This window comes from Hyperoodon ampullatus (assembly GCF_949752795.1).
Source record: "Hyperoodon ampullatus genome assembly, chromosome: 2".
Classification (NCBI taxonomy): domain Eukaryota; kingdom Metazoa; phylum Chordata; class Mammalia; order Artiodactyla; family Ziphiidae; genus Hyperoodon; species Hyperoodon ampullatus.
The window spans coordinates 178,406,900-178,431,609 of NC_136915.1; the positions used below are offsets into that span (position 1 = coordinate 178,406,900).

The following is a 24,710-nucleotide window of genomic DNA, read 5'->3' on the forward strand; positions in this document are numbered from 1 at the left end:
GCACCCAAGAACCCCCAAGGGGTCAATTAACTTGAACTAACCACTAAAAGGCCCTATCTTTAAATGGCTGTAACTGCTACCATGCAGCAGTAAACACTGTCCACTTCATTTGCAGTCAAGTTGCTCTCTCCCTCAGTATATGGATAAATTAATGGGCAAGGACATCACACCCTATTATGGATCCAATCACATTACAAGATATTATTTTTCTGCAAGTATATAATGTGGACTATACCCAACATTAAGGTTTATTTATTTCTATAAACAAAATCAAAAGTAGGCAAGTGGGTTTTGTTTCTATAAACCAAATCATATGTGGCAGGGACCTCAAAACTATGAGAATTGTTTCGTAGTTACCTTCAGTCTTAAAATGCAGGACAAATCACACTCCATCTAGAAATTGGTAGAAGCAATATTTTTCTTTTTGTTGGCCAAATACACAGTTTCTAATGTAAGATGAAATGGACAATAAGTGCAATTAAGTAGCAGAGAAAAAGAAGAATGAAATGGAAATGACACTTCTTCTAACAGCCAATTAGCAATAGACACATTAAAGCACATCTTTAAATACGTATTTGAGGGACAAACATATAGATTTAAAGGGGGTTATTCGGATTTTAAAGCTAAAATCTTATTATTTTAATACATGTCAGCATCCTAATTCAGATATAATTAGGTGAGAGGCCAAGTTGAAGGTGATGGACAATTTAAGACTGGGGATTCTATCAGAATTGGAAAAGGCAATGTATCTCTTATTCCCCCTTAAAAGAGATCACTGCAGATTTGTAATAATAAATCAGATGACAACATAATGCACACTGAGAAACAGCTATCTGAAAAGCACACAAGGACAGCTCACAGGCACACGCCTTACTAAGTAAACACTTTATGCAACACAACACAGACCCAGAGCCTGCTCTAGCTGCTGCTTGGTGTGTTTGGTTGCATCTGTTTCGACACATGCCATTTCTCAAGTTATGTGACCACCATGGGCCCTTCCAACACCATGTCTCCATACTAAGGAAGCATCAGTGATGTGATTCTCTAGGTAACTGGTTTTAAGGAACCCAGGTAGGATAGTGCTTGAAAGCAACGAATAGCAAACATCTGCTATGTCCAACCCTGCTTGCTAATAACCCGGATTTACTCTGAGAAAACGGCAGGAACAATTCATGGAAGTTGCTCCACTTTCGTGGCGTTTATTTACATCAGTCCTAGGGTTACTTCTAGGAATGGCTTAACACAAATCAAAGATTGACTCCTTTCTTTCCTCTAACGGCTGGCAGTGCTACAGTTCTTCAAATTGTTAAATCTGGTTTCGAATAACACCCCTTTTGAATATACATAGCTAAACTGTAGGCTTCGGCCTCCTCAGAACGAACATTTTTCTATAGGTACCGGTTACAACAGATGAACAACCGTTTCTGAAGTGGTTATTGGTAAGTTTACAAGGTTATTTGAGACCGACTGGGAGGCCACAAGGATGATACTTGTCCGGCAAATACACAGGAAGACAGCCCAAGAGCAATAATGATTAAGGCTGAAGCGAGTTGGATTTATAAAACTCTTGCAGCATTTATTAACAATCCTCTTCACCTGAGTGTGGGGCTCTCTGCCCTCCTCAACGCCCACGGTCCACCCTCCCACCCCCAATTCGCGGTTAGGGAACCATTCCGCTTCCTGCGCAAAGAGGAGGCTGCTGGTCCCAGGTGGCCTCTTTCGAGAACGAAAGATTTTGGCCTTTCCGGTGCCCTCCCTGCCTGGCTGTTTGCAGGAGCCTTCCGAGCACAGAAATAACAGAACTGAGGCAGAGCCGGGGAGAAAGACCTTGGAACACACCGCAAGCCTGGACTCCGGGCTCGTCCCAAACCTAAACTCCAATCCCTGTTCAAAAGGCGGTCCAAGCCTCGAATCCCAGTGAAGCAGAGGGGCGAAGGGGCAGCGCCAGGAAGCCTTTCCCGGGCCCCATCAGCAACCTGCCGCAGGGAAGGCGCCCACCGAGCCCTTAGCGCATCTGCGCCCGGACTGCACCCAGCGAGGTCCCCGCCGAGGGGGCAGGATAGCACTCGCGGGCAGCGCGGGGAGCCCAGGGAGAGCGGCGCGCCACCCCATCCTTCCTCGGAGCCGAGGCGGGCCGGGGGAGGGGACGCTGTGAGCGGTCCCCGGGGAAACCGGGGGCCACCCCCGACCCGCCACCCACCCCCCGCCTCCGTCGGCGAAGGAAAAATGAACAGCTGGCAACAAGTGGGAGGTGCAGCCCCCCACGGCTGGGGCCGGCTAGCCCGGGCGCCGGCAGGGCCGGAGGGGACAGACGCAAGGACCCGGGGCTCGCCCACCTCGGCGCTCCGCCCGCCCGGCCTGCGGCCCCCCGGCCGGCTTGGTGCGCGGCCGAGCCCCCGCCCCCGCGCCGCCCTCCCGGGCACTCACTGCTGCATTCGTCGTCCGCGCAGAGTTTGTGCTGCGAGAAGCGCCGGACGGTGTACGGGTCCGGCTGGCCGGGTACCCGCCAGAGCGGCCTGAGCAGGAGCAGCCACAAGAGGAGCCCCGGCGCCGCAGCCATGTTGTGGTCACCTCGCGGAGCCGGTGACGCGGAGGAGGCGGCCCGGGCGGGGCGGGGGGCGGAGCGCGGGGGGCGGGGGGACGCGCGGCGGGGAGGGGCGGTGCCCTCCAGGGTGTGAGTCCTGGACCGACACGTCAGCACGGCCTCCGGGAAGGGATGGAGGGGGTCCGGGAGGAGGAGGAGGACCCGCACTCGCACCACCTTCCCAAGGCTTTCTCCTCCGGTTGCTGCCTTGGCAACCGGGACTCTATCTTCTCCCTCGTCCAATCGCCTGCCTTTGCCCCTGTCCATTCGCAGTCGACCCTCCCTCCCTGGCCCACTCCTCTCTGAGACTTTGGATCCCCCGACCCCGCGCCATCCCAACAGCAGGTCTTCTTTGACACCTTCTTGCAGCTTCTGATTTCTGGTTCGTCCCAAGCTTGCTCACCCTCACCCCCCTTCTTGGTTTGGTACTTCCTTTTCCGAACTACCAAATCCCACCCACGATTTACCACTGATCGTCTCCAGTTCGAGATTCCCTCTTATTCTGACTCCCAGGGGTTTTGGGGGGCCCCATCCCATGATCCCTTTATATTAGGAAAGGGAGGTGTCAGTGTAATGGTGGGTCGGTGACGTACAATAGAGCCGGTGGCCTGCTTGCTCTTTTTCCCCACCCCCGGCCCTGGAGGTTGGAGGTGGGCAATGGGTCCTCATGCTGATATCTTCAGATTTGGGGGTCTTTATCCATAAGGGGAGAATAATTTAATTCAATGCAAATATATTGAGCTTCCCTTTTACGCTATTATTTCAGGCCAGACGCTGGACAAAGCATTAGGATGGTGAGGGGAAACACGTAGATCAACAGACAAGATATCAGGCCTTTGTCTAAAGAAGGCCACAATTTAGTGGAAACAACTCAAATCAAAACGACTAAAGAATAAATGTCGTTAGGAGGAAAAAGCTAATCAATAGCGGCTAACATTTATTGAGCGGTTTCTTAACGTCCAAGTGTTATTCTAAGGTGTATATATATATATATATATATATATATATATACACATATCAATTTGTTTAATGTATCTTCACAACAATAGTGGGTCCTATTACTATCTTCATTTTCAAGATGAGTACATTGCATTTGTCTGTGACCTGGGTCTTCTCACTGTGGTCTCTGCCAAGGCTATTTATCAACCTTGGATGCCAATTGAATGCATTAGTTGGTTTCCCAAACTGACTGGATTCTTTAAAAGAAAGAGGAAAGAATGTGGCCCATCCATGCAAACCATAATGCTGAATAAAGGAAAAGATGAGAGATGTTCACAGTTGTTTATCTATAGGGGCCATGAGATGTCCCATTGGTCCAGTGTCGTTTCCATGCTGTCTGGAGAGAATGTACAATAGATTAGGTGACTGTCCAAATAGCAGTGCCATGAGGAGTTCTTCTTTTCTTTTCTACTCTGTGTTTCATTGCTTTAGAATCTTAGGTGTGTCTAATAGGCACCTCCAACTTCCTATGTTGAAAAGCAAACTTCTTATTTTCTCTCTCAAACCATGCTCCTTTCAATTTTCCCTATCTCAATAACTGGCCATTTAATTCAATTTTCCAGGTGTTCAAGTCAAAAACTTACAAACTGTTCTTGACTTCTCTTTGTCTCATACCCCAAGTCCAATCCATCAGACAATCCTGGGCACTCTCTTTGAATTGCTTTACTGAGGTGTAATTGACATACAATAAATTGCACACATTTATAGTTTACAATTTGATAAGTTTTGACACATACACACTCGTGAGACCACCACCACAATCAAGGTAATTAACATATGCATTACCCCAAAGAGTCCTCATGCTTCTTTGCAATCCCTCCCTCCCCTCCCCTGCCTGTCTCCAAACAACCTTCTGTTGCTACAGATTGATTTGTATTGAATAGTTTCTAGAATTTGATATAAATCGAATCATACATTATGTATTCTTTTTTGTCTGACTTCTTTCACTCAGCATAAGCATTAGAAATACGTCCAGGATCTGACCACTCCTCACCGTCTCCTATGCTAACATTGCAGGCCAAGCCACCATCTCTCAACTGAAAGACTGCAGTAGCCTCCTCACTGTTCTCCCTGCCTCTGCCCTGCCCTCCCAAAATCTATTGTCTCAATAGCAGCCAGAGCAATCATTTCCTGATATAAATGTGGGCACGTCTCTCCTCTACTCAAAACCTTCCTCTAGCTTTCCACTTCCAAGTCAAATGCAATGACTTTATTATGGGCTGCACTGTCTTATTTGATCTGACCCTGCTCATCCCTTTTACCCCCATTTCCTAGCACTCTCCCCTGGCTCTGTTAGTTTCACTCAAATACACCAAGCCCACTCCTGCATCAGAGCATTTGCACTTGCAATTTTCCCTCAGCCTGAACAGTTCCCCTAAATAGTCTGCTTGGCTAACTAGTTCGCTCACTTCATCAAGGGTCTGTAACAATACCATATCTTATTAGAGATGCCTTCCCTGATCACTGTACATAAACAAGAGCTCCTTCCCATGATTACCTAGCCCATCACCCTGCTTTATTTTTCTTTAGAGCAGTTACCACCTGCCTTACATTTGTTTATCTATTTGACTGCCCCCTCCCCCAAATATAAGCTTCATGGGAGAAAGGAATTTGCCTTGCTCATTGTGTAACATAATCCCCAAGGAAAATGTCTAAAATGTCTAGAATGTATGAGGTACTCAACAAATGATTTGATAGATGAACCCATAATTCCTCATGTATTGTAAATATATTACACTATTAACCTACATGGAGGCTCCATATATAAATAGTACCGAGAGGGAATATGCCATGAGAGCAAGGCATTTTCTGTTTTCCCTTCAATGGCATCCTCAACGCTGGAAACAAAACTTGGAATATATGCACTGTTGATTGAGGGCATATTTGTTGTGGAGAGAGTGAATGAAATTTCACTGTACTCTTTTCCTGTATCTTATCGAAATATTAAAGCAGATAAAGAGGTCATTTTAATTTTTCTTATTTCTATTTAGAGTAGTATTAATGACAATTCATCGGTGGAAAAAGCAAAATTCCAAAATGACCTAACTGAGTATCACTTCACTAATATTTAATTTGACTGATTTTCACATATGCTTTTTTTTTTTTTTTTTTTGTGGTACGCGGGCTTCTCACTGTTGTGGCCTCTCCCGTTGCGGAGCACAGGCTCCGTATGCGTAAGTTCAGCGGCCATGGCTCATGGACCCAGCTGCTCTGCGGCATGTGGGATCCTCCCGGACCGGGGCATGAACCCGCGTCCCCTGCCTCGGCAGGCAGACTCTCAACGACTGTGCCACCAGGGAAGCCCCACATATGCTTTTATATGAGGAGTGAGAGTACTCAGTTACTAAGGAACTGGCTGCTTAGTTTATAGATTTTCTAGGGGTTTATGTGCATTATTTTTTACTATTATTATTGCCTTAAAGAGATATTAACAAGTTTGGTGGCTAATCAAAAAAAGTATCAGCTGACCACAGTGAGAGTGGTGGTAGTAGTTCTTCCGGCCTGCATATATATAATTATAGTGGATGAATCAGCATTCAGTTTTACTCATAGCATTTAAACACAGATGTTCAACATAAATTCTAATCTCAAGTGTGTTATTTTTTAACACCTCAAATGGAATTTTTACTAAGTAAAGGTTGAGTAAAAGTCAAAAAATAAATGTGTCTTGTTTGGTGGGGGGCTGAGCATAAAATATAAGGTATGGAGGGTCCCTGACCTTAGAGAATTTGCAATCTGATTGAGAAAACAACACAAGTACATCTGAAACAAATAGGAGACAGCATAATAACATATATCATTGTAAACCTCCCATCGTGCCTACCCAGGAACATCCATAAGGCCTAACACTGAAGTTATCAAAAATAAGCCAGTCTATTCCCAGTGCTGAAACCACTCAGAGTCCAGAGAATAGGATAAAACATTTCTTAAGGACCACAGCTTCCAGTCTAGGGGGAGTAACAGGGACTAGATTTACCCTCCCTCTATGCTTCAATTCAATATCTAGAAAACTAGACAAAATATATAAAATGATACTTTTTAGATATTGGACAACAAGCAGTATAGGCAGTGACCCCTAAAATAAGTGGAACAAATGAGGTGAGTGCTATGATTGTCCCCACTTACTTCCCATATAAAGTTTCCAGGACACAACCAGAAAAGGGAAACTCAAACAGGTAATCTCCTTGAGTTGAAGAGACAGATTTGAAAGTTTGGGGAGGCCAACACAGCTGGAATGCATAAGGGAAGAGTACAGGAGAGAAGAGAGCTACATGGAAAAAAAGAGAACTTTGCAGAGAGAGCTCCAGAGATCTGCAGAAGGTTTTTCTCAAGTCTTCAACTGAGTAATGATAACTGCCTGTGTGTGAGGAACTACCTGAAGCCAGGAAGAACCACTGAGAGGACAAGGAGAACAATCACTGGAGTAGAGAATAGTTTGTATTTTCACAAGACAGAGTGAAAAAACTGTCATATTCAGTGCATCAGGTAGAGTACTCAGTAAAGGGAAAAATCAGCCTAAGATCTAAAGCTACTCTTATCCTGCCTAACAAGGCTTGAAAATAAGCCTTGAAAAGACAAAAATGTTTTCAAGTAAATTAACTGCATTCCAGAACAGAGGTCAAGATTATTTAAAAGAGTACAAAATATCCAACACTCAACAAGGTAAATTCACAATGTCTGGAATACAAAACAAAACTATGAAGCATGCAAAGAAGCAGGAAAATACAAACCATAATGAAAAGAAAAATCAATCAATAGGAATGTTCCAAAATGACACAGATGATAGAATTATTACACAGGACATTAACACAATTATATTTCATATGTTCAAGATTCTGTAGGAAAGCATAAACATGTAAAGGAAAACACAGAGGACAGAAAAATGATCCAAATCAAACTTAGGTGAATAAACCAATGGCTGACATGAAAAATACACTGGGCAGGATTGACAGCAGATTAGACACAGAAGAAGAAAATATTAGTGAACTTGAAAACATAGTTATATACACTCCCCAAAATGAAACAAAGAGACTGAAAGAAATGAACAGAGCATCAGTGTGGACACCTTTGGTTAGCCCAACATTTATGTAATTGGGGTCCCTAAAGGAGGTAGGAGACAGAAAAGCTGTTTGAAGAAATAATGAATGAAAGCATTCCAAATAAGATGAAAACTCACAGATCTAAGAAGCTCAACAAACCCCAAACACAAGAAACATGAATAAAATTAAACCAATGCATGTCAAATTGCTTAAAACCAGTGGTAATGAAAAAAATTGAAACTCATCTAGAGAAGACAGACACACTATGTACATAGGAGTAAAGATAAATTTCTCTTTGGAAACATGCAAGGCAGAAGACAGAAGATCAATATATTTAAAGTGCTGGGGGTAAAATATGAAATTCTATAGTTGTATATCACGTGAAAATATTTTTCAAAGATAAGGTGAAGTCTTTCCAACATGTGGTGCTGGGACAATTGAATATCTACATGCAAAAGAATAAAATTGAACCTTACCTCAGCCACATACAAAAATTAACTCAAAATGGATCACAGTCTTAAATGTAAAATTGGGAAGACGGAAAATCCTTGAAGAAAACATAGGGAGAAATCTTGGAGTAGTCAGTGATGACTTAGGTATGACCCTAAAAGCATAAGCAACCAAATAAAAAAGATAAATTGGACTTCATCAAATTTAAAACCTCTGCTCTTCAAAGGATCTAATCAAGACAGTGAAAAGACAACCATATTTGCCATTCATATATCTGATAAGGGACTTAGATCTAGAATATATAAGGAACTCTTTAAGTTTAATAATAAAAAGACAAATAACCTAGTTAAAAATAGGCAAATAATTTGAATAGACATTTCTCCAAAGAAAATATATAATGGTCAATAAGTAGATGAAAAGATGATTAACATGATAGCCATTAGGAAATCAAAACCACAATGAACTATCAAAACTACAATGAGCTATCATTTCATATCCACTAAGAAGACTATAATAGGGAGACCTTCAACATGGCAGAGGAGTAAGACGTGGAGATCACCTTCCTCCCCACAAATACATCAGAAATACATCTACATGTGGAACAACTCCTGCGGAACACCAACTGAACGCTGGCAGAAGACCTCAGACTTCCGAAAAGGCAAGAAACTCCCCACGTACCTGGGTAGGGCAAAAGAAAAAAGAAAAAACAGAGACAATAAATAGGGACGGGACCTGCACCTCTGGGAGGGAGCAGTGAAGGAGGAAAGGTTTCCACACACTAGGAAGCCCCTTCGCGGGCGGAGACTGCGGGTGGCGGACGGGGGAGCTTCGGAGCCACGGAAAGCACAACAACAGGGGTGCGGAGGGCAAAGCAGAGAGATTCCCGCACAGAGGATCGGGGCTGACCAGCAGTCACCAGCCCGAGAGGCTTGCCTGCTCATCCGCTGGGGTGGGCGGGGGCTGGGAGCTGAGGTTCGGGCTTTGGAGGTCGGATCCCAGGGAGAGGACTGGGGTTGGCAGCATGAACACAGCCTGAAGGGGCTAGTGTGCCACAGCTAGCTGGGAAGGAGTCCAGGAAAGCCTGCCTAAGAGGCAGGAGACCATTGTTTGGGGTGCGTGAGGAGAGGGGATTCAGATCACCGCCTAAATGAGCTCCAAAGACAGAAGCGAGCCACAGCTATCAGCGCAGACACCAGAGACGGGCATGAAACGCTAAGGCTGCTGATGCCGCCACCAAGAAGCCTGTGTGCGAGCACAGGTCACTATCCACACCTCCCCTCCCGGAAGCCTGTGCAGCCCGCCACTGCCAGGGTCCCGTGATCCAGGGACAACTTCCCTGGGAGAACACACGGCGCTCTCAGGCTGTTGCAACGTGGCACTGGCCTCTGCCGCCGCATTCCGTACCCCGCCCTCACCCTGGCCTGAGTGAGCCAGAGCACCGTAATCAGCTGCTAATTGAACCCCATCCTGTCTGGGCGAAGAACAGATGCCCTCAGGCGACCTACATGCAGAGGCGGGTCCAAATCCAAAACTGAACCCCAGGAGCTGTGCGAACAAAGAAGAGAAAGGGAAACCTCTCCCAGCAGCCTCAGGAACAGTGGATTAAATCTCCACAGTCAACTTGATGTACCCTGCATCTGTGGAATAGCTGAATAGACAACAAATCATCCCAAAATTGAGGCAGTGAACTTTGGGAACAACTGTAGACTTAGGGTTTGCTTTCTGCATCTAATTTGTTCCAGGCTTCATGTCTACCTTAGTTTAGTATTTAGAGTTTATTATCATTGGTAGATTTGTTTATTGATTTGGTTGCTCTCTTCCTCCTCTTTTTTTATATATATAGACATATTTTTTTTCCTTTTTCTCTTTTTGTGAGTGTGTATGAGTATGCTTCTTTGTGTGATTTTTGTCTGTATAGCTTTGCTTTTACCATTTGTCCTACGGTTCTGTCTGTCCAGTTTTTTTTTTTTGTTTTGTTTTGTTTTAGTATAGTTTTTAGCACTTCTTATCATTGGTGGATTTGTTTTTTGGCACGGTTGCTCTCTTCCTTCTTTCTTTATGTCTTTTTATTACTTTTTAATTTCTTTTATTTTTAATAATTATTTTTTATTTTAATAACTTTATTTTCTTTTTTTCTTTCTTTTCTTTCTTTCTTTGTTTCTTCCTCTCTCTCTCTCTTTCTCTCTTTCATTCTTTCCTTCTTTCTCCCTTCTGAGCTGTGTGGCTGGCAGGGTCTTCGTGCTCTGGCCGTGTGTCAGGTCTCTGCCTCTCAGGTGTGAGGGCTGAGTTCAGGACATTGGTCCACCAGAGACCTCCTGGCTCCACGTGATATCAAACAGCGAAAGCTCTCCCAGAGATCTCCATCTCAACGCTAAGAACCAGCTCCACGCAACGACCAGCAAGCTACAGTGCTGGACACCCTATGCCAAACAACTAGCAAGACAGGAACACAACCCCACCCATTAGCAGAGAGACTGCCTAAAATCATAATAAGGTGGCAGACACCCCAAACCACACCACCGGACACGGTCCTGCCCATCAGAAAGATAAGATCCCGCCTCATCCACCAGAACACAGGCACTAGTCCCCTCCACCAAAAAGCCTACACAACCCACTAAACCAACCTTAGCCACTGGGAACAGAGAGAAAAAACAATGGGAACTACGAACCTGCAGCTTGTGAAAAGGAGATCCCCAAAACAGTAAGGGAAGCAAAATGAGAAGACAGAGAAACACACAGCAGATGGAGGAGCAAGGTAAAAACCCACCAGACCAAACAAATGAAGAGGAAGTAGGCAGTCTACCTGAAAAATAATTCGGGGTAATGATAGTAAAGATGATCCAAAATCGTGGTAATGGAATGGAGAAAATACAAGAAACGTTTAACAAGGACCTAGAAGAACTGAAAAGCAAACAATGATGAACAACACAATAAATGAAATTAAAAATTCTCTAGAAGGAATCAACAGCAGAATAACTGAGATAAAAGAACGATAAGTGACCTGGAAGATAAAACAGTAGATAATATAATAGAAGATAGAAAATAGAAGGTAATATAATAGGAAATAACTACTGCAGAGCAGAATAAAGAAAAAAGAATGAAAAGAGTTGAGGATAGTCTTAGAGACATCTGGGACAACATTAAATGCACCAGTATTTGAATTACAGGGGTCCCAGGAGAAGAAGAGAAAAAGAAAGGGACTGAGAAAATATTTGAAGAGATTATAGTTGAAAACTTCCCTAATATGGGAAAGGAAATAGTTCATCAAGTCCAGGAAGCACAGAGAGTCCACACAGGAAAATCCAAGGAGAAACACGCCAAGACACATAATAATCAAACTCTCAAAAATTAAATACAAAGAAAATATATTGAAAGCAGCAAGGGAAAAGCAACAAATAACAAACAAGGGAATCCCCATAAGGTTAACAGCTGATCTTTCAGCAGAAACTCTGCAAGCCAGAAGGGAGTGGCAGGACATACTTAAAGCGATGAAAGGGAAAAATCTACAACCAAAATTAATCTACCCAGCAAGGATCTCATTCAGATTTGACAGAGAAATTAAAACCTTTACAGACAAGCAAAAGCTAAGAGAATTCAGCACCACCAAACCAGCTTAACAACAAATGCTAAAGGAACTTCTCTAGGCAGGAGACACAAGAGAAGGAAAAGACCTACAATAACAAACCCAAAACAGTTAAGAAAATGGTAATAGGAAAATACATATCGATAATTACCTTAAATGTAAATGGATTAAATGGTCCAACGAAAAGACATAGACTGGCGAAATGGATACAAAAATAAGACCCGTATATATGCTGTCTACAAGAGACCCACTCAAGACCTAGGGACACATACAGACTGTAAGTGAGGGGATGGAAAAAGATATTCCATGCAAATGGAAATCAGAAGAAAGCTGGAGTAGCGATTCTCATATCAGACAAAGTAGACTTTAAAATAAAGACTATTACAAGAGACAAAGAAGGACACTACATAATGACCAAGGGATCAATCCAAGAGGAAGATATAACAACTGTATATATTTATGCACCCAACATAGGAGCACCTCAATACATAAGGCAAATGCTAACAGCCATAAAAGGAGAAATTGACAGTAACACAATCACAGTGGGGGACTTTGACACCCCCTTTCACCAATGGACGGATCATCCAGAATGAGAATAAATAAGAAAACATAAGCTTTAAATGATACATTAAACAAGATGGACTTAATTGATATTTATGGGACCTTCTGTCCAGGACCAACAGAATACACTTTCTTCTCGGGTTCTCATGGAGCATTCTCCAGGATAGATCATATCTTGGGTCACAGATCAAGCCTTGGTAAATTTAAGAAAATTGAAATCGTATCAAGTATCTTTTCCAACCACAACGCTATGAGACTAGATATCAATTACAGGAAAAAATCTGTAAAAAATGCAAACACATGGAGGCTAAACAATACACTACTTAATAACCAAGAGATCACTGAAGAAATCAAACAGGGAATCAAAAAATACCTAGAAACAAATGACAATGAAAACACGATGACTCAAAACCTGTGGGATGTAGCAAAAGCAGTTCTAAGACGGAAGTTTATAGCAATACAATCCTACCTCAAGAAACAAGAAACATCTCAAATAAACAACCTAACCTTACACCTAAAGCAATGAGAGAAAGAAGAATGAAAAAGCCCCCCAAAGTTATCAGAAGGAAAGAAATCATAAAGATCAGATCAGAAATAAATGAAAAAGAAGTGAAGGAAACAATAGCAAAGATCCATAAAACTAAAAGCTGGCTCCTTGAGAAGATAAAAAAAATTGATAAAACCCTAGCCAGACTCATCCAGAAGAAAAGGGAGAAGACTCAAATCAATAGAATTAGAAATGAAAAAGGAGAAGTAACAACTGACACTGCAGAAATACGAAGGATCATGAGAGATTACTACAAGCAAGTATATGTTAATAAAATGGACAACCTGGAAGAAATGGACAAATTCTTACAAAAAGACAACCTTCTGAGACTGAACCACGAAGAAATAGAAAATATAAACAGACCAATCACAAGCACTGAGACTGAGACTGTGATTAAAAATCTTCCAACAGGGCTTCCCTGGTGGCGCAGTGGTTGAGAGTCCGCCTGCCGATGCAGGGGACACGGGTTCGTGCCCCGGTCCGGGAGGATCCCACATGCCGCGGAGCGGCTGGGCCCGTGAGCCATGGCCGCTGAGCCTGCGCGTCCGGAGCCTGTGCTCCGCAGCGGGAGAGGCCACAACAGTGAGAGGCCCGCGTACTGCAAAAAAAAAAAAAAATCTTCCAACAAACAAAAGTTCCAGGACCAGATGCCTTCACAGGTGAATTCTATCAAATATTTAGAGAAGAGCTAACACCTATCCTTCTCTAACTCCTCAAAACAATAGCAGAGGGAGGAACACTCCCAACCTCATTCTACGAAGCCCCATCACCCTGATACCAAAACCACACAAAGATGTCACAAAGAAAGAAAACTACAGGCCGATATCACTGATGAACATAGATGCAAAATCCTCAACAAAATACTAGCAAACAGAATCCAACAGCATATTAAAAGGATCATACACCAGGATCAAGTGGGGTTTATCCCAGGAATGCACGGATTCTTCAATATACACAAATCAATCAATGTGATAAATCATATTGACAAAATGAAGGACAAAAACCATATGATCATCTCAATAGATGCAGAAAAAGCTTTCCACAAAATTCAACACCCATTTATGATAAAAACCCTGCAGAAAGTAGGCATAGAGGGAAATTTCCTCAACATAATAAAGGCCATATATGACAAACCCACAGCCAACATCATCCTCAATGGTGAAAAACTGAAACCATTTCCACTAAGATCAGGAACAAGACAAGGTTGCCCACTCTCACCACTTTTATTGAACATACTTTTGGAAGTTTTAGCCACAGCAATCAGAGAAGAAAAAGAAATAAAAGGAATCCAAATCGGAAAAGAAGAAGTAAAGCTGCCACTGTTTGCAGGTGACATGATACTCTACATAGAGAATCCTAAAGATGCTACCAGAAAACTACTAGAGCTAATCAATGAATTAGGTAAAGTAGCAGGATACAAAATTAATGCACAGAAATCTCTTGCATTCCTGTACACTAATGATGAAAAATCGGAAAGTGAAATTAAGAAAACACTCCCATTTACCACTGCAACAAAAAGAATAAAATATCTAGGAATAAACCTACCTAAGGAGACAAAAGACCTGTATGCAGAAAATTATGACAATGATGAAAGAAATTAAAGATGATACAAATAGATGGAGAGATATACCATGTTCTTGCATTGGAAGAATCAACATTGTGAAAATGACTCTACTACCCAAAGCAATCTACAGATTCAATGCAACCCCTATCAAACTACCACTGGCATTTTTCACAGAACTAGAACAAAAAATCTCACAATTTGTATGGAAACAGAAAATACCCCGAATAGCCAAAGCAATGTTGAGAAGGAAAAATGGAGCTGGAGGAATCAGGCTCCCTGACTTCAGACTATACTACAAAGCTACAGTAATCAAGACAGTATGGTACTGGCACAAAAACAGAAATATAGATCAATGGAACAGGATAGAAAGCACAGAGATAAACCCATGCACATATGGTCACCTTATCTTTGATAAAGGAGGCAGGAATGTACAGTGGAGAATGGACAGCCTCTTCAATAAGTGGTGCTGGGCAAACTGGACAGGGACATGTAAAAGTATGAGATTAGATCACTCCCTAACACCATACAGAAAAATAAGCTCAAAATGGATTAAAGACCTAAATGTAAGGCCAGACACTATCAAACGCTTAGAGGAAAACATAGGCAGAACACTCTATGACATAAATCACTGCAAGATCCTTTTTGACCCACCTCCTAGAGGAATGGAAATAAAGACAAAAATAAACACATGGGACCTAATGAAACTTAAAAGCTTTTACACAGCAAAGGAAACCATAAACAAGACCAGAAGACAACCCTCAGAATGGGAGAAAATATTTGCAAATGAATCAATGGACAAAGGATTAATATCCAAAATATATAAACAGCTCAATATTAAAAAAACAAACCACCCAATCCAAAAATGGGCAGAAGACCTAAATAGACATTTCTCCACAGAAGATATACAGACTGCCAACAAACACATGAAAGAATGCTCAACATCTTTAATCGTTAGAGAAATGCAAATCAAAACTACAGTGATATATCATCTCACACCAGTCAGAATGGCCATCATCAAAAAATCTAGAAACAATAAATGCTGGAGAGGGTGTGGAAAAAAGGGAACACTCTTGCACTGCTGGTGGGAATGTGAATTGGTACAGCCACTATGGAGAACAGTATGGAGGTTCCTTAAAAAACTAAAAATAGAACTACCATACGACCCAGCAATCCCACTACTGGGCATATACCCTGAGAAAACCATAATTCAAAAATTCATGTACCAAAATGTTCATTGCAGCTCTATTTACAATAGCCAGTATATGGAAGTACCTAAGTGTCCATCATCAGACGAATGGATAAAGAAGATGTGGCACATATATACAATGGAATATAACTCAGCCAGAAAAGGAAACGAAATTGAGATATTTGTAGTGAGGTGGATGGACCTAGAGTCTGTAATACAGAGTGAAGTAAGTCAGAAAGAGAAAAACAAATACCGTATGCTAACATATATATGTGGAATCTAAGAAAAAAAAAAAAAGGTCATGAAGAACGTAGAGGTAAGACGAGGTAAGACGGGAATAAAGATACAGACCTACTAGGGAATGGACCTGAGGATACGGGGAGGGGGAAGGGTAAGCTGGGACGAAGTGAGAGAGTGGCATGGACATATATATGCTACCAAACATAAAATATATAGCTAGTGGGAAGCAGCCGCATAGCACAGGGAAATCAGCTCGGTGGTTTGTGACCACCTAGAGGGGTGGGATAGGGAGGGTGGGAGGGAGGGAGATGCAAGAGGGAAGAGATATGGGAACATATGTATACGTATAGCTGATTCACTTTGTTATAAAGCAGAAACTAACACACCATTGTAAAGCAATTATACTCCAATAAAGATGTTAAAAAAAAATAAGTCTCTGGCCTTAATGTACTCTAAAGTTGAAAAAATGTTCTGATGATTTTGGGAAGAAGTGGGCTAGCTCTTTAATGAGGTGGTATTAAAATATTACTATTTTGAGGCAAAAAAAGACTTATTATAGTTACATTAATTATAATAGTGTTATATTGATGTAAGCAGACACACAATAGGTCCATGGAACAGAATAGACAGTCTAGAAGTATACCTACACATATATAGGCAACTGATTTTCAACAAACATGCCAAGGCAGTTCAATGAAAAAATGTTAATCTTTATAATAAATGGTTCTGAAACAATTGAATAGCCATAGGTTAAAAAAAAATCAACCTCAACCCTTACTACACACCATATACAAAAACTGACTGGAAATAGGTCATTGACCTAAATGTAAAAACAACTTATTGAAGAGAACATAGGAGAAAATGTTTGTAACCTCAGGTTTGCCAAGATTTCAAAAATACACACAAAAACCACAAACTCTAAAATAAATAAATCAGTAATATGGGCTTTATAAAAATAAAAACGTTTGCTCTGGGGCTTCCCTGGTGGTGCAGTGGTTAAGAATCCGCCTGCCAATGCAGGGGACACGGGTTCGAGCCCTGGTCCGGGAAGATCCCACATGCCGCGGATCAACTAAGCCCGTGTGCCACAACTACTGAGCCTGCGCTCTAGAGCCCGTAAGCCACAACTACTGAGCCCGTGTGCCACAACTACTGAGACTGCGCTCTGGAGCCTGTGCTCCACAACAAGAGAAGCCACCACAATGAGAAGCCTGCGCACCGCAATGAAGAGTAGCCCCTGCTCTCCGCAACTAGAGAAATCCCGCAGACAGCAACGAAGACCCAACCAAAAATAAAATAAATTCATTAAAAAAAAGTTTGCTCTCACTTCTACATTCACTGTTATGAAAATGGAAAGGTAAACCACAGACTGGGAGAAAATATTTGCAAAACATACATTCAACAGAGGAATTGTATCTAGAATATATAAATAACTATTACAACTTATTAATAAGAAGACAAAACACCCAATTTGAAAAAAGTGGGTCAAAAATTTGAACAGACACTTCACTGAAGAAGATACAAATGTGGCAGGTATGTATTAATGTAAGACAAGATATTGAATACCATTAGTCATTAGGGATGTGCAAATCAAAACCATAATGAGATATTATTGCACATCCACTAGAATGGCTAAAATTTAAAAGACTGATGTCTGATTTAAAAGACTGATAACAGATGTTGCCAAGGATGAGGATAATTGGATCTCTCATAACGCTGCTGGTTATAATTTAAAATGATTCAACCACTTTGGAAAACAGTTTGACAATTTCTTTAAAAATTACACCTTATCATATGAATGCAGTCTTTCCACTCCTGGGTATTCACTCAAGAGAAATAAAAGTATATGTCCACACCAAGACTTGTTCGCAAATGTTCACGGTGGCTTCATTGGTAATAGTAAAAAAAACCCCACAAAAACCAAAAACAAACAAAAAACAGCTGTCCATCAACAGCTAAATAGATGTTAAATTTTGGCATATTGCTCAGCAATAACAAGGACCTATTGATACTAGCAACAACAAAGAAATTCTGCGTGAAATAACACAGACCCCAAAAATAATACACACTGTAAAACTGCATCTATATAAAGTTCTAGAAAATTCTAACTAACCTATGACAGTGGTTGCTTAGTGATAGAGCAGGGAGACTAGGATGGACACAAAGAAACATAAGAGAAAAGACAACAGTAATGAGACCTAATCTTACTAGAGTGAAATGATCCTGTTGAAGAGTAGTGAGAGATAAATTTGGGTGGCCAGGGTAGGTCGAATTTTGAAAGATTATTAATCAAGCACAATAATTTAGACTTAGAATAAAAAACAGAAAGCTATCAGACTTTAAGTAAAGGGATCATATAACCGAAGTGGAATTTAAGCAAGTATCCCGTTCTAAAAGCCAAGGAGAGTGAAGATTTGTGTTGGGCATGGCCAGTAGAGCTAAATCCTTTTCCTACAATTAAAAAGCCAGGTCAAAGTCATGTCAAAGGGTATGTTCTCCTGGGAGTGTGTCATATACAAGGCAAGGTCTTCTATCACCATGTACTATTTGTCTAGTCCTATCAAATATTATTCCCATTTCTACTGAACAAAGAAAGAGACTCAAACATCTGAAATTGCCAGTAACACATAGGCTTATATAGAAGTTCTTGTTTCCTGTTCTGCCTAATTTACCTTGGCACTATTTTCACAGAAGTCAAATATTTGGTGCTTCGAACAAATACAGAACAAATTCCAGGGTAGGGCCTGGATAACACAATTTCCACAGTTTAGACTGTTTGGCTTTACCTATTTATGGTTTTCAGATAGGAATTACTTCCTTACTAGGACAATAGCATAGGCAGAGAATGTAGTCAAAAGCATTAAACTAGGTATCAGAAGTCTAATTGTGTGACCTTAGGCAAGTTGCTAACTTTTCTGAGTCTCAGATTCCTTGTCTATAACTTTGGGGCTCATGGTAAAACTTCATAACGTTTCTATAAGAAGCAATGGGAGGGACTTCCCTCCTGGCGCAGTGGTTAAGAATCCACCTGCCAATGCAGGGGATGTGGGTTTGATCCCTGGTCTGGGAAGATCCCACATGCCGTGGAACGCCACAACTACTGAGCCTGCACTCTAGAGCCCATGAGCCACAACTACTGAGCCTGCACTCTAAAGCCCACGAGCCACAACTACAGAAGCCCGCGTGCCTAGAGCCTGTGCTCCGCAACAAGAGAAGCCACCACAATGAGAAGCCCGCGCACCGCAAGGAAGAGTAGCCCCCACTCGCCGTAACTAGAGAAAGCCCATGCTTAGCAACAGACCCAATGCAGCCACAAATAAATAAATAAATACATAGAAGCAATGGGATAATATATTAAAATGTTGCCCATTTATGTTGTTTAAATAATTAAACAGCAGAACTTCAGGCTCTTACAGCCAATAGGAATGGTTGATGGTACAAGACTCTCAGCAAATCAATGACTTTGTCACAGAGGAGACATTTTTTGATAGTACCTCTAACATGGAAACTGTTCCCTTCTTACTAAAAGGTATCATGGAGGGTAACAGAGCCCCCAAAGTGTGTTTGTGAGGTCAAACATGCCTTCTGGAAGGAGACATTGAGATCTGAGAGGGAGAAAATATGCCCTTGATGTAACATACAATCACAGCAGATGTTACAGATCATACACAGCAAACCTCCTGAAGGTTCAGCATTTTGATTGATACAAGCAGTATAAATTAGGAACCGGAACATAAATACCATTATGAAGACTGCACTCAAGAGTGGATCCTAAGCAACTGAACACCGAAAGTGTAAGAATTCTCTGCAAGTACAAAAGCTCATTCCAATTTAATTCTACATGGGATTTGAAATGGTATGGAATACATAAGAGGATGAATCAATGACATCAAACTAGAATGATTAAACAGAGAATCTAAATATAACTTGATATTTCCCTTAGTTCTCACTGATTCTCTAGAACAATGCTGTCCAATAGCAATATAATGCCAGCTACATATGTCATTTAAATTTTCTAGAAGTCACATTAAAATCGAAAGAGATGAAATTAATTTTAATAAATTTTATTTAATCCAATATATCCAAAATATTATCATCTCAACTTGTAATAAATATAATAATTATTAATGAGACATGTTACATTCTTTATTTCATATGGTATCTTTGAAATATGGTGTGTATTTTACACTTACAGTACATCTCAATTTAGGCACATTTAAAGACAGCACAGCTCTAGAAAGCAGGGATTAAATATTAACATCAGATCCAAACCATACATTAAACATATTTGTACATTATTTTGTATACATTTTAAAGAAAAGCAAAGCTTAAAATTGTGTTTTAGGATTTAAAATATTTTTGGCCAACCTCTCTTGGAACTTCTGTGGAAAGATAAAGAATGATGGTGATTATCTCAAAACAAAATTTTTTGTTTGCAATCAGACTTTTGTTATCATTTATTTTTCATAATTACCTTAAACACATTTACTATTCTTGGCAAACATAAACAAACCAAGAATGACATTTAAATGTGTAATAAAACAATTTGCACAAGAGCCCTTATCCCCTTAGGTTGAACTGTAGGAAAACACAGTTGCAGAACATGTTACTTGTTTAGGCAAATGTTTCTCACTAGAGCTCTATTGGTATTTTGGGTGGAACATTCCTACCAGTTTCAGGATATACAGAAACCCTAGCCCTGGCTATGAAATTTTAGTACCATCCTTAGTCATGGCAACAAAATAAAAATTTTCCCCATGCATCCACAACCCCCCGGTAGAAAGGACACCAACCTCCCAGTTGAGAAGCACTGCTTAAGACTTTTGTTAAAATCTGATCAGTTAACAAAGCACCTGTGGTTGTGAATATTCTGTAAAAGAAACGAATTATAATATCAACGTAAGAAAAAAAATCCCTATATATCAAAGTTACTTGGATCTACAAGGAAGATTATATATGTATATATATATATATATATATATATATATATATATATATAAAATTAAAGGTAATACTATCTTACTAGATGTCTTAAATGTCTGAATTTGAATTTTCTCTCCTCTGAGAGGGGTCTTATATTGTTCTACTTCCACATTCCCACATTTGTTCCCTCTTCCGCACTATCTTATCTTAGATTTACACCTGAATTAATTGTATTTTTTTCTTTGTATTAATAGTCAAATCATGGATATATTTTGAATTATTTGGAATGACTGTAGAGGATTTTTTTCCCTTTATTCTTAACAAAAGAACATGCTTCTCAATTAAAACTTAGGAGAACATAGGTTGAGATGCAGTATGTAGAGTTATTTGGATAATAATTGTCATTAAGTGGGAATTCCCTGGTGGTCTAGTGGTTAGGACTTGGCTATTTCCTTGCCGTGGCCTGGGATTGATCCCTGGTGGGGGAAATAAGATCCTACAAGCCGCGAGGTGGCGCGGTAAAAAAAAAAAAAAATGTAATTAAGTAAATATACATCATCTTCATGACGGTTTATCTCATTTACCCCTTATAACCAGGTTTCTCCACAATAGAACTCAGTTACTCCTCTGCATTAACAGCTACCAGTTGTATGTTAAAGCACCCAGGAGAAGCAATATAGTCAGTGACTACCATAATGATTGAGATGTATGGTGATATCAGTAATTATTTTTAGTATAGATATCTTTTGGATACAACAATCATCACTAATATGATCATGTATCTTTAAAATTGTATGTATGTACACTAATCGAATCTCTGTTGTGAGCATAAACATTAATTGGTACTCTAGAGCAACTGTTGGCAAACTATGGCCAATAGGCCAAATCCAGCCTGCCACCTGTTTTTTGTAAATAAAGTTCTATTAGAACACAGACATTCTCATTCACTTACATTTATCTATGACTGCTTCTGTGCGGCAACAGCAGAGTTAAATAGTAGTGGTGATAGAGAGACTGTATCACCTACAGAGTCTAAAATATTTACTGTCTCTTTAGAGAGTTTGTTGACCCCTGCTGCAGATTGTAAGCTAAAGGTCAGCAAAACACCTACACAAATGATTTTTCTTTTCTTATGGCTAGAATGAATTTTATGGAATGAGATCAAGGAGCTGTTAGTTGTCTTGGGTCAAGGTCTCTTCCTTATAGAGGAGGATTTAGGACTGGAATTCTTGACACTGTCTCATGTCAGAGGTGAGAAAACCTGGTGAAGTTCATTTTAATGAGATTTAAGAAGTATCTTTTCTAGAGAATTTTCAGGTGAATCTAATCTTTCTAATTGGTGTCTGAAACATTATTAGATTGCAGGGAATCTAATAAAGCTTCATGGGAATAACTGAAAGGTTTGTGGGAATAATACTGTCTAAATAAGAGTTTGCAGTTTTTTAAAAAATGTAATTCATCATGTTAAGTTGCTCTTTGGCACAATGCAATTGTAAGAACATCTTTTTGTTCCTTAGAACATGTTTTTACCTAGATTGGAATCTAGAAGTCTTTGGTATGCTTTGCTTTGTGTTTGCATTTTTGTCATGCCATTTCTTTTTTTTTAATCTTGTTTATGCTATCGGTAGTATAGTCATTTTCTTTTTACTCTCTTCTCTCCAACACATTTTCTACCAGAATTGTACCATGGAAAATGAAAGAGGTAGGTAGAGCACAGAAAAATATCAATGTTAGTTCTTAACTTTCTGTCTTTTGTCTACTGTTGTCTACAGTTGTCTGATGTTAAGGTAAATCAGAAAAATCTTCCCAATTTTTGTGGGAGCATGAATTTCTAGCCAGATAAAATCCATTCTAGTTTGGCTTTGGTGAAATTATACTTCATAGCAAGGGAAGAAATGTAGCCAGACCAAACTTTTATACTAGAAAAGTATGGCTATATTATTTTCTGTGTGTCTTCTTGGACCACAACTGTCATTTAGACAGCCTTGCCTGTGGAGTTAGAGCAGGGGCTTGAGTGAGACCAAGGATTTATGACACAAAAAGCAGCAGGAGAATTTTTCTCACAAGCCCATAGCTACTGCACAGTATTTATGAAGACAACATATAATCAAGTATTTCAGCATTTTAAGGAATCCCTGTACAAACTCTCACTAGACCCTTTAATCACCTGTACAATATTGTGATTCTGCTCAAATGGTTCACTTTCAGGGCAGGGGAAACTCAAAAGATTCCTGTGGGAGCCCGTGCCATTATTTGTGCCGCCTTAGTTATGAACAAAACTCTTGTAATGACTTTAAAGCTGCTTCTCTTTAACTTTCACTACGTAGTCCTAGTTCCGTTCTCTGATGCTACGAATAAAGTCTGACTGTTCCTTCACAGATGAACCCCCCAAATTTTGGAAATATTGTGTTCCAACGAGTCTTTGCTTTTCCAGGATCATCTTCCCTAGAACCTCTCAATTTCCCCTCATTTCACATTTAACCATCTTACTTTCAACCCTTATTTCATAAGTTCGTCAACGTTCCTCATGAAAAGTGACTCCAGACCGGTGCACAGAACCACTGCCGCTGAGAAGGAAAAGATAATCTCGTCCAAATTTTGGGGAAGCAGTCAGAGTCATTTAAATTCAAAGCTAAACCTTTAATGAAAAAGAAAAACGATTTCAAGAAAGCAATTAACAGGCTATGCAGAGATTTATCTTGTTAGGGCCACGAGCCGCGCCTCCGAGGCTCGCTGCAAGCGCCAGCAAACCAAGCAGTAACTGAAAGGTCGTCGTACGGGGAACTACTCGGGTAAAGTGACATTCTGCTATTTGGATTGTTACCCTCATCCAGCCGACTTCACGTTGCATTAATCTTCATTTGCAATTAAAGTCTCCCATTTTTTTCCGCTGAGACAGACTAAGATGTACACCTGGGTCCAATCCAATGGGAAGGAGGCTGTCCACGACCACTTCCGGGTCGAGGCGCCTCCAGCGTCCAATCGGGAGTTAGGGGCGGGGCTGCGTCTGCGCGCCGCCGGAACGCCGGGGTCAGGTTTTGTACACTTTCGCTAAGTCGCTAACTCCGTGAGAGTTAGCTCACGCTGGTCCGGAGTCTGGAGACTGAGTTTGGTGTCGCAGAAGAACTCTGGCTTTAGGCAGGTAAGTCCCACGGTTGTCTTCCATCTCATTGCCTGCGTTCACAGTGGAACGGGAATGGCTGTAGTAGGATTCACCCATGTTCTCATATTTTCTCCTGATCCTCTGAAACCTTGAGTTGTGAGGGCGAGCCTGGAGGGGTGGGGCAGCTTTGGTTACCGTGACAACTGCAAGACACCAGTTTAGGCTTTGAGAATTTGGGAAGGGAGAGCTTCTTCTGGAATGACTCCTTAAAATACGTGTGAGTCGGGTTCAAACTCAAGAGTTATTTCAAACCCGTGCTCGTAACCACAAAATTTGACTTTGAAAGGTTTATTCGGGTTGTGATGTGGAGAAGCCAAATTTGAGGCAGGGTAAATAGTTAGAAAGCTAATGTAGCAATCCAGACACAGTTTGAAGGTGTTCCGAGCCAGGGGAGTGGTGTAGAGTTGCGGAACAGAGAGAAGATAGGAGAAGTACTAGCAGGTAGTACCAGCAGGACCTAATAATCAATTGGATATGTGGAAGGAGGGATCCTGAGCATCTGGACGGCTAAGTCCAAACTCAGCTTGGCACAAGGCTGTTTTTGTAGATTCTTTTCCCGCCATCTGCGTTCCGCCCCCGTCCTGCACGCACACCCCAAACTCTGTTCATGCCAAGTGTGTTTGGTGTTCTAATTACCAGAATATTGTCCTCACCTTTTTGTGACACTGAGCCAGGTTACATAGTTTCACTGAGCCCTTCAGTTTTTTTAAGCATGAAAATGGAAGAAAGTAATACCACTTACCTCCGGTTTCTATAAGGATTAAATTAGATACTTTGTAGTCCTGGTGTATAGAAAGGGCCCAATAAATGTTAACTACTACTGTTATTATTTGTCATATTGTTTTATTATACATTATTTTGATGTTTCTT

The 24,710-nt window shown here is 40.9% G+C and overlaps 1 protein-coding gene across 3 annotated transcripts in view; it reads right to left on the reverse strand.

The window, feature by feature from the left end:
• MIA3 (MIA SH3 domain ER export factor 3) overlaps window positions 1-2,560 on the reverse strand; it is a gene marked incomplete at its 5' end in the record, with an annotated part of 53,877 nt that extends 51,317 nt beyond the window's left edge. For all 3 annotated transcript variants that reach the window (XM_079696307.1, XM_079696306.1, XM_079696305.1), the window contains one exon: window positions 2,428-2,560. In XM_079696307.1, coding sequence (XP_079552433.1) covers window positions 2,428-2,560 — 133 coding nt within the window. The remainder of the gene's footprint in view (window positions 1-2,427) is intronic.
• Between the last annotated feature and the right edge of the window lie 22,150 nt (window positions 2,561-24,710).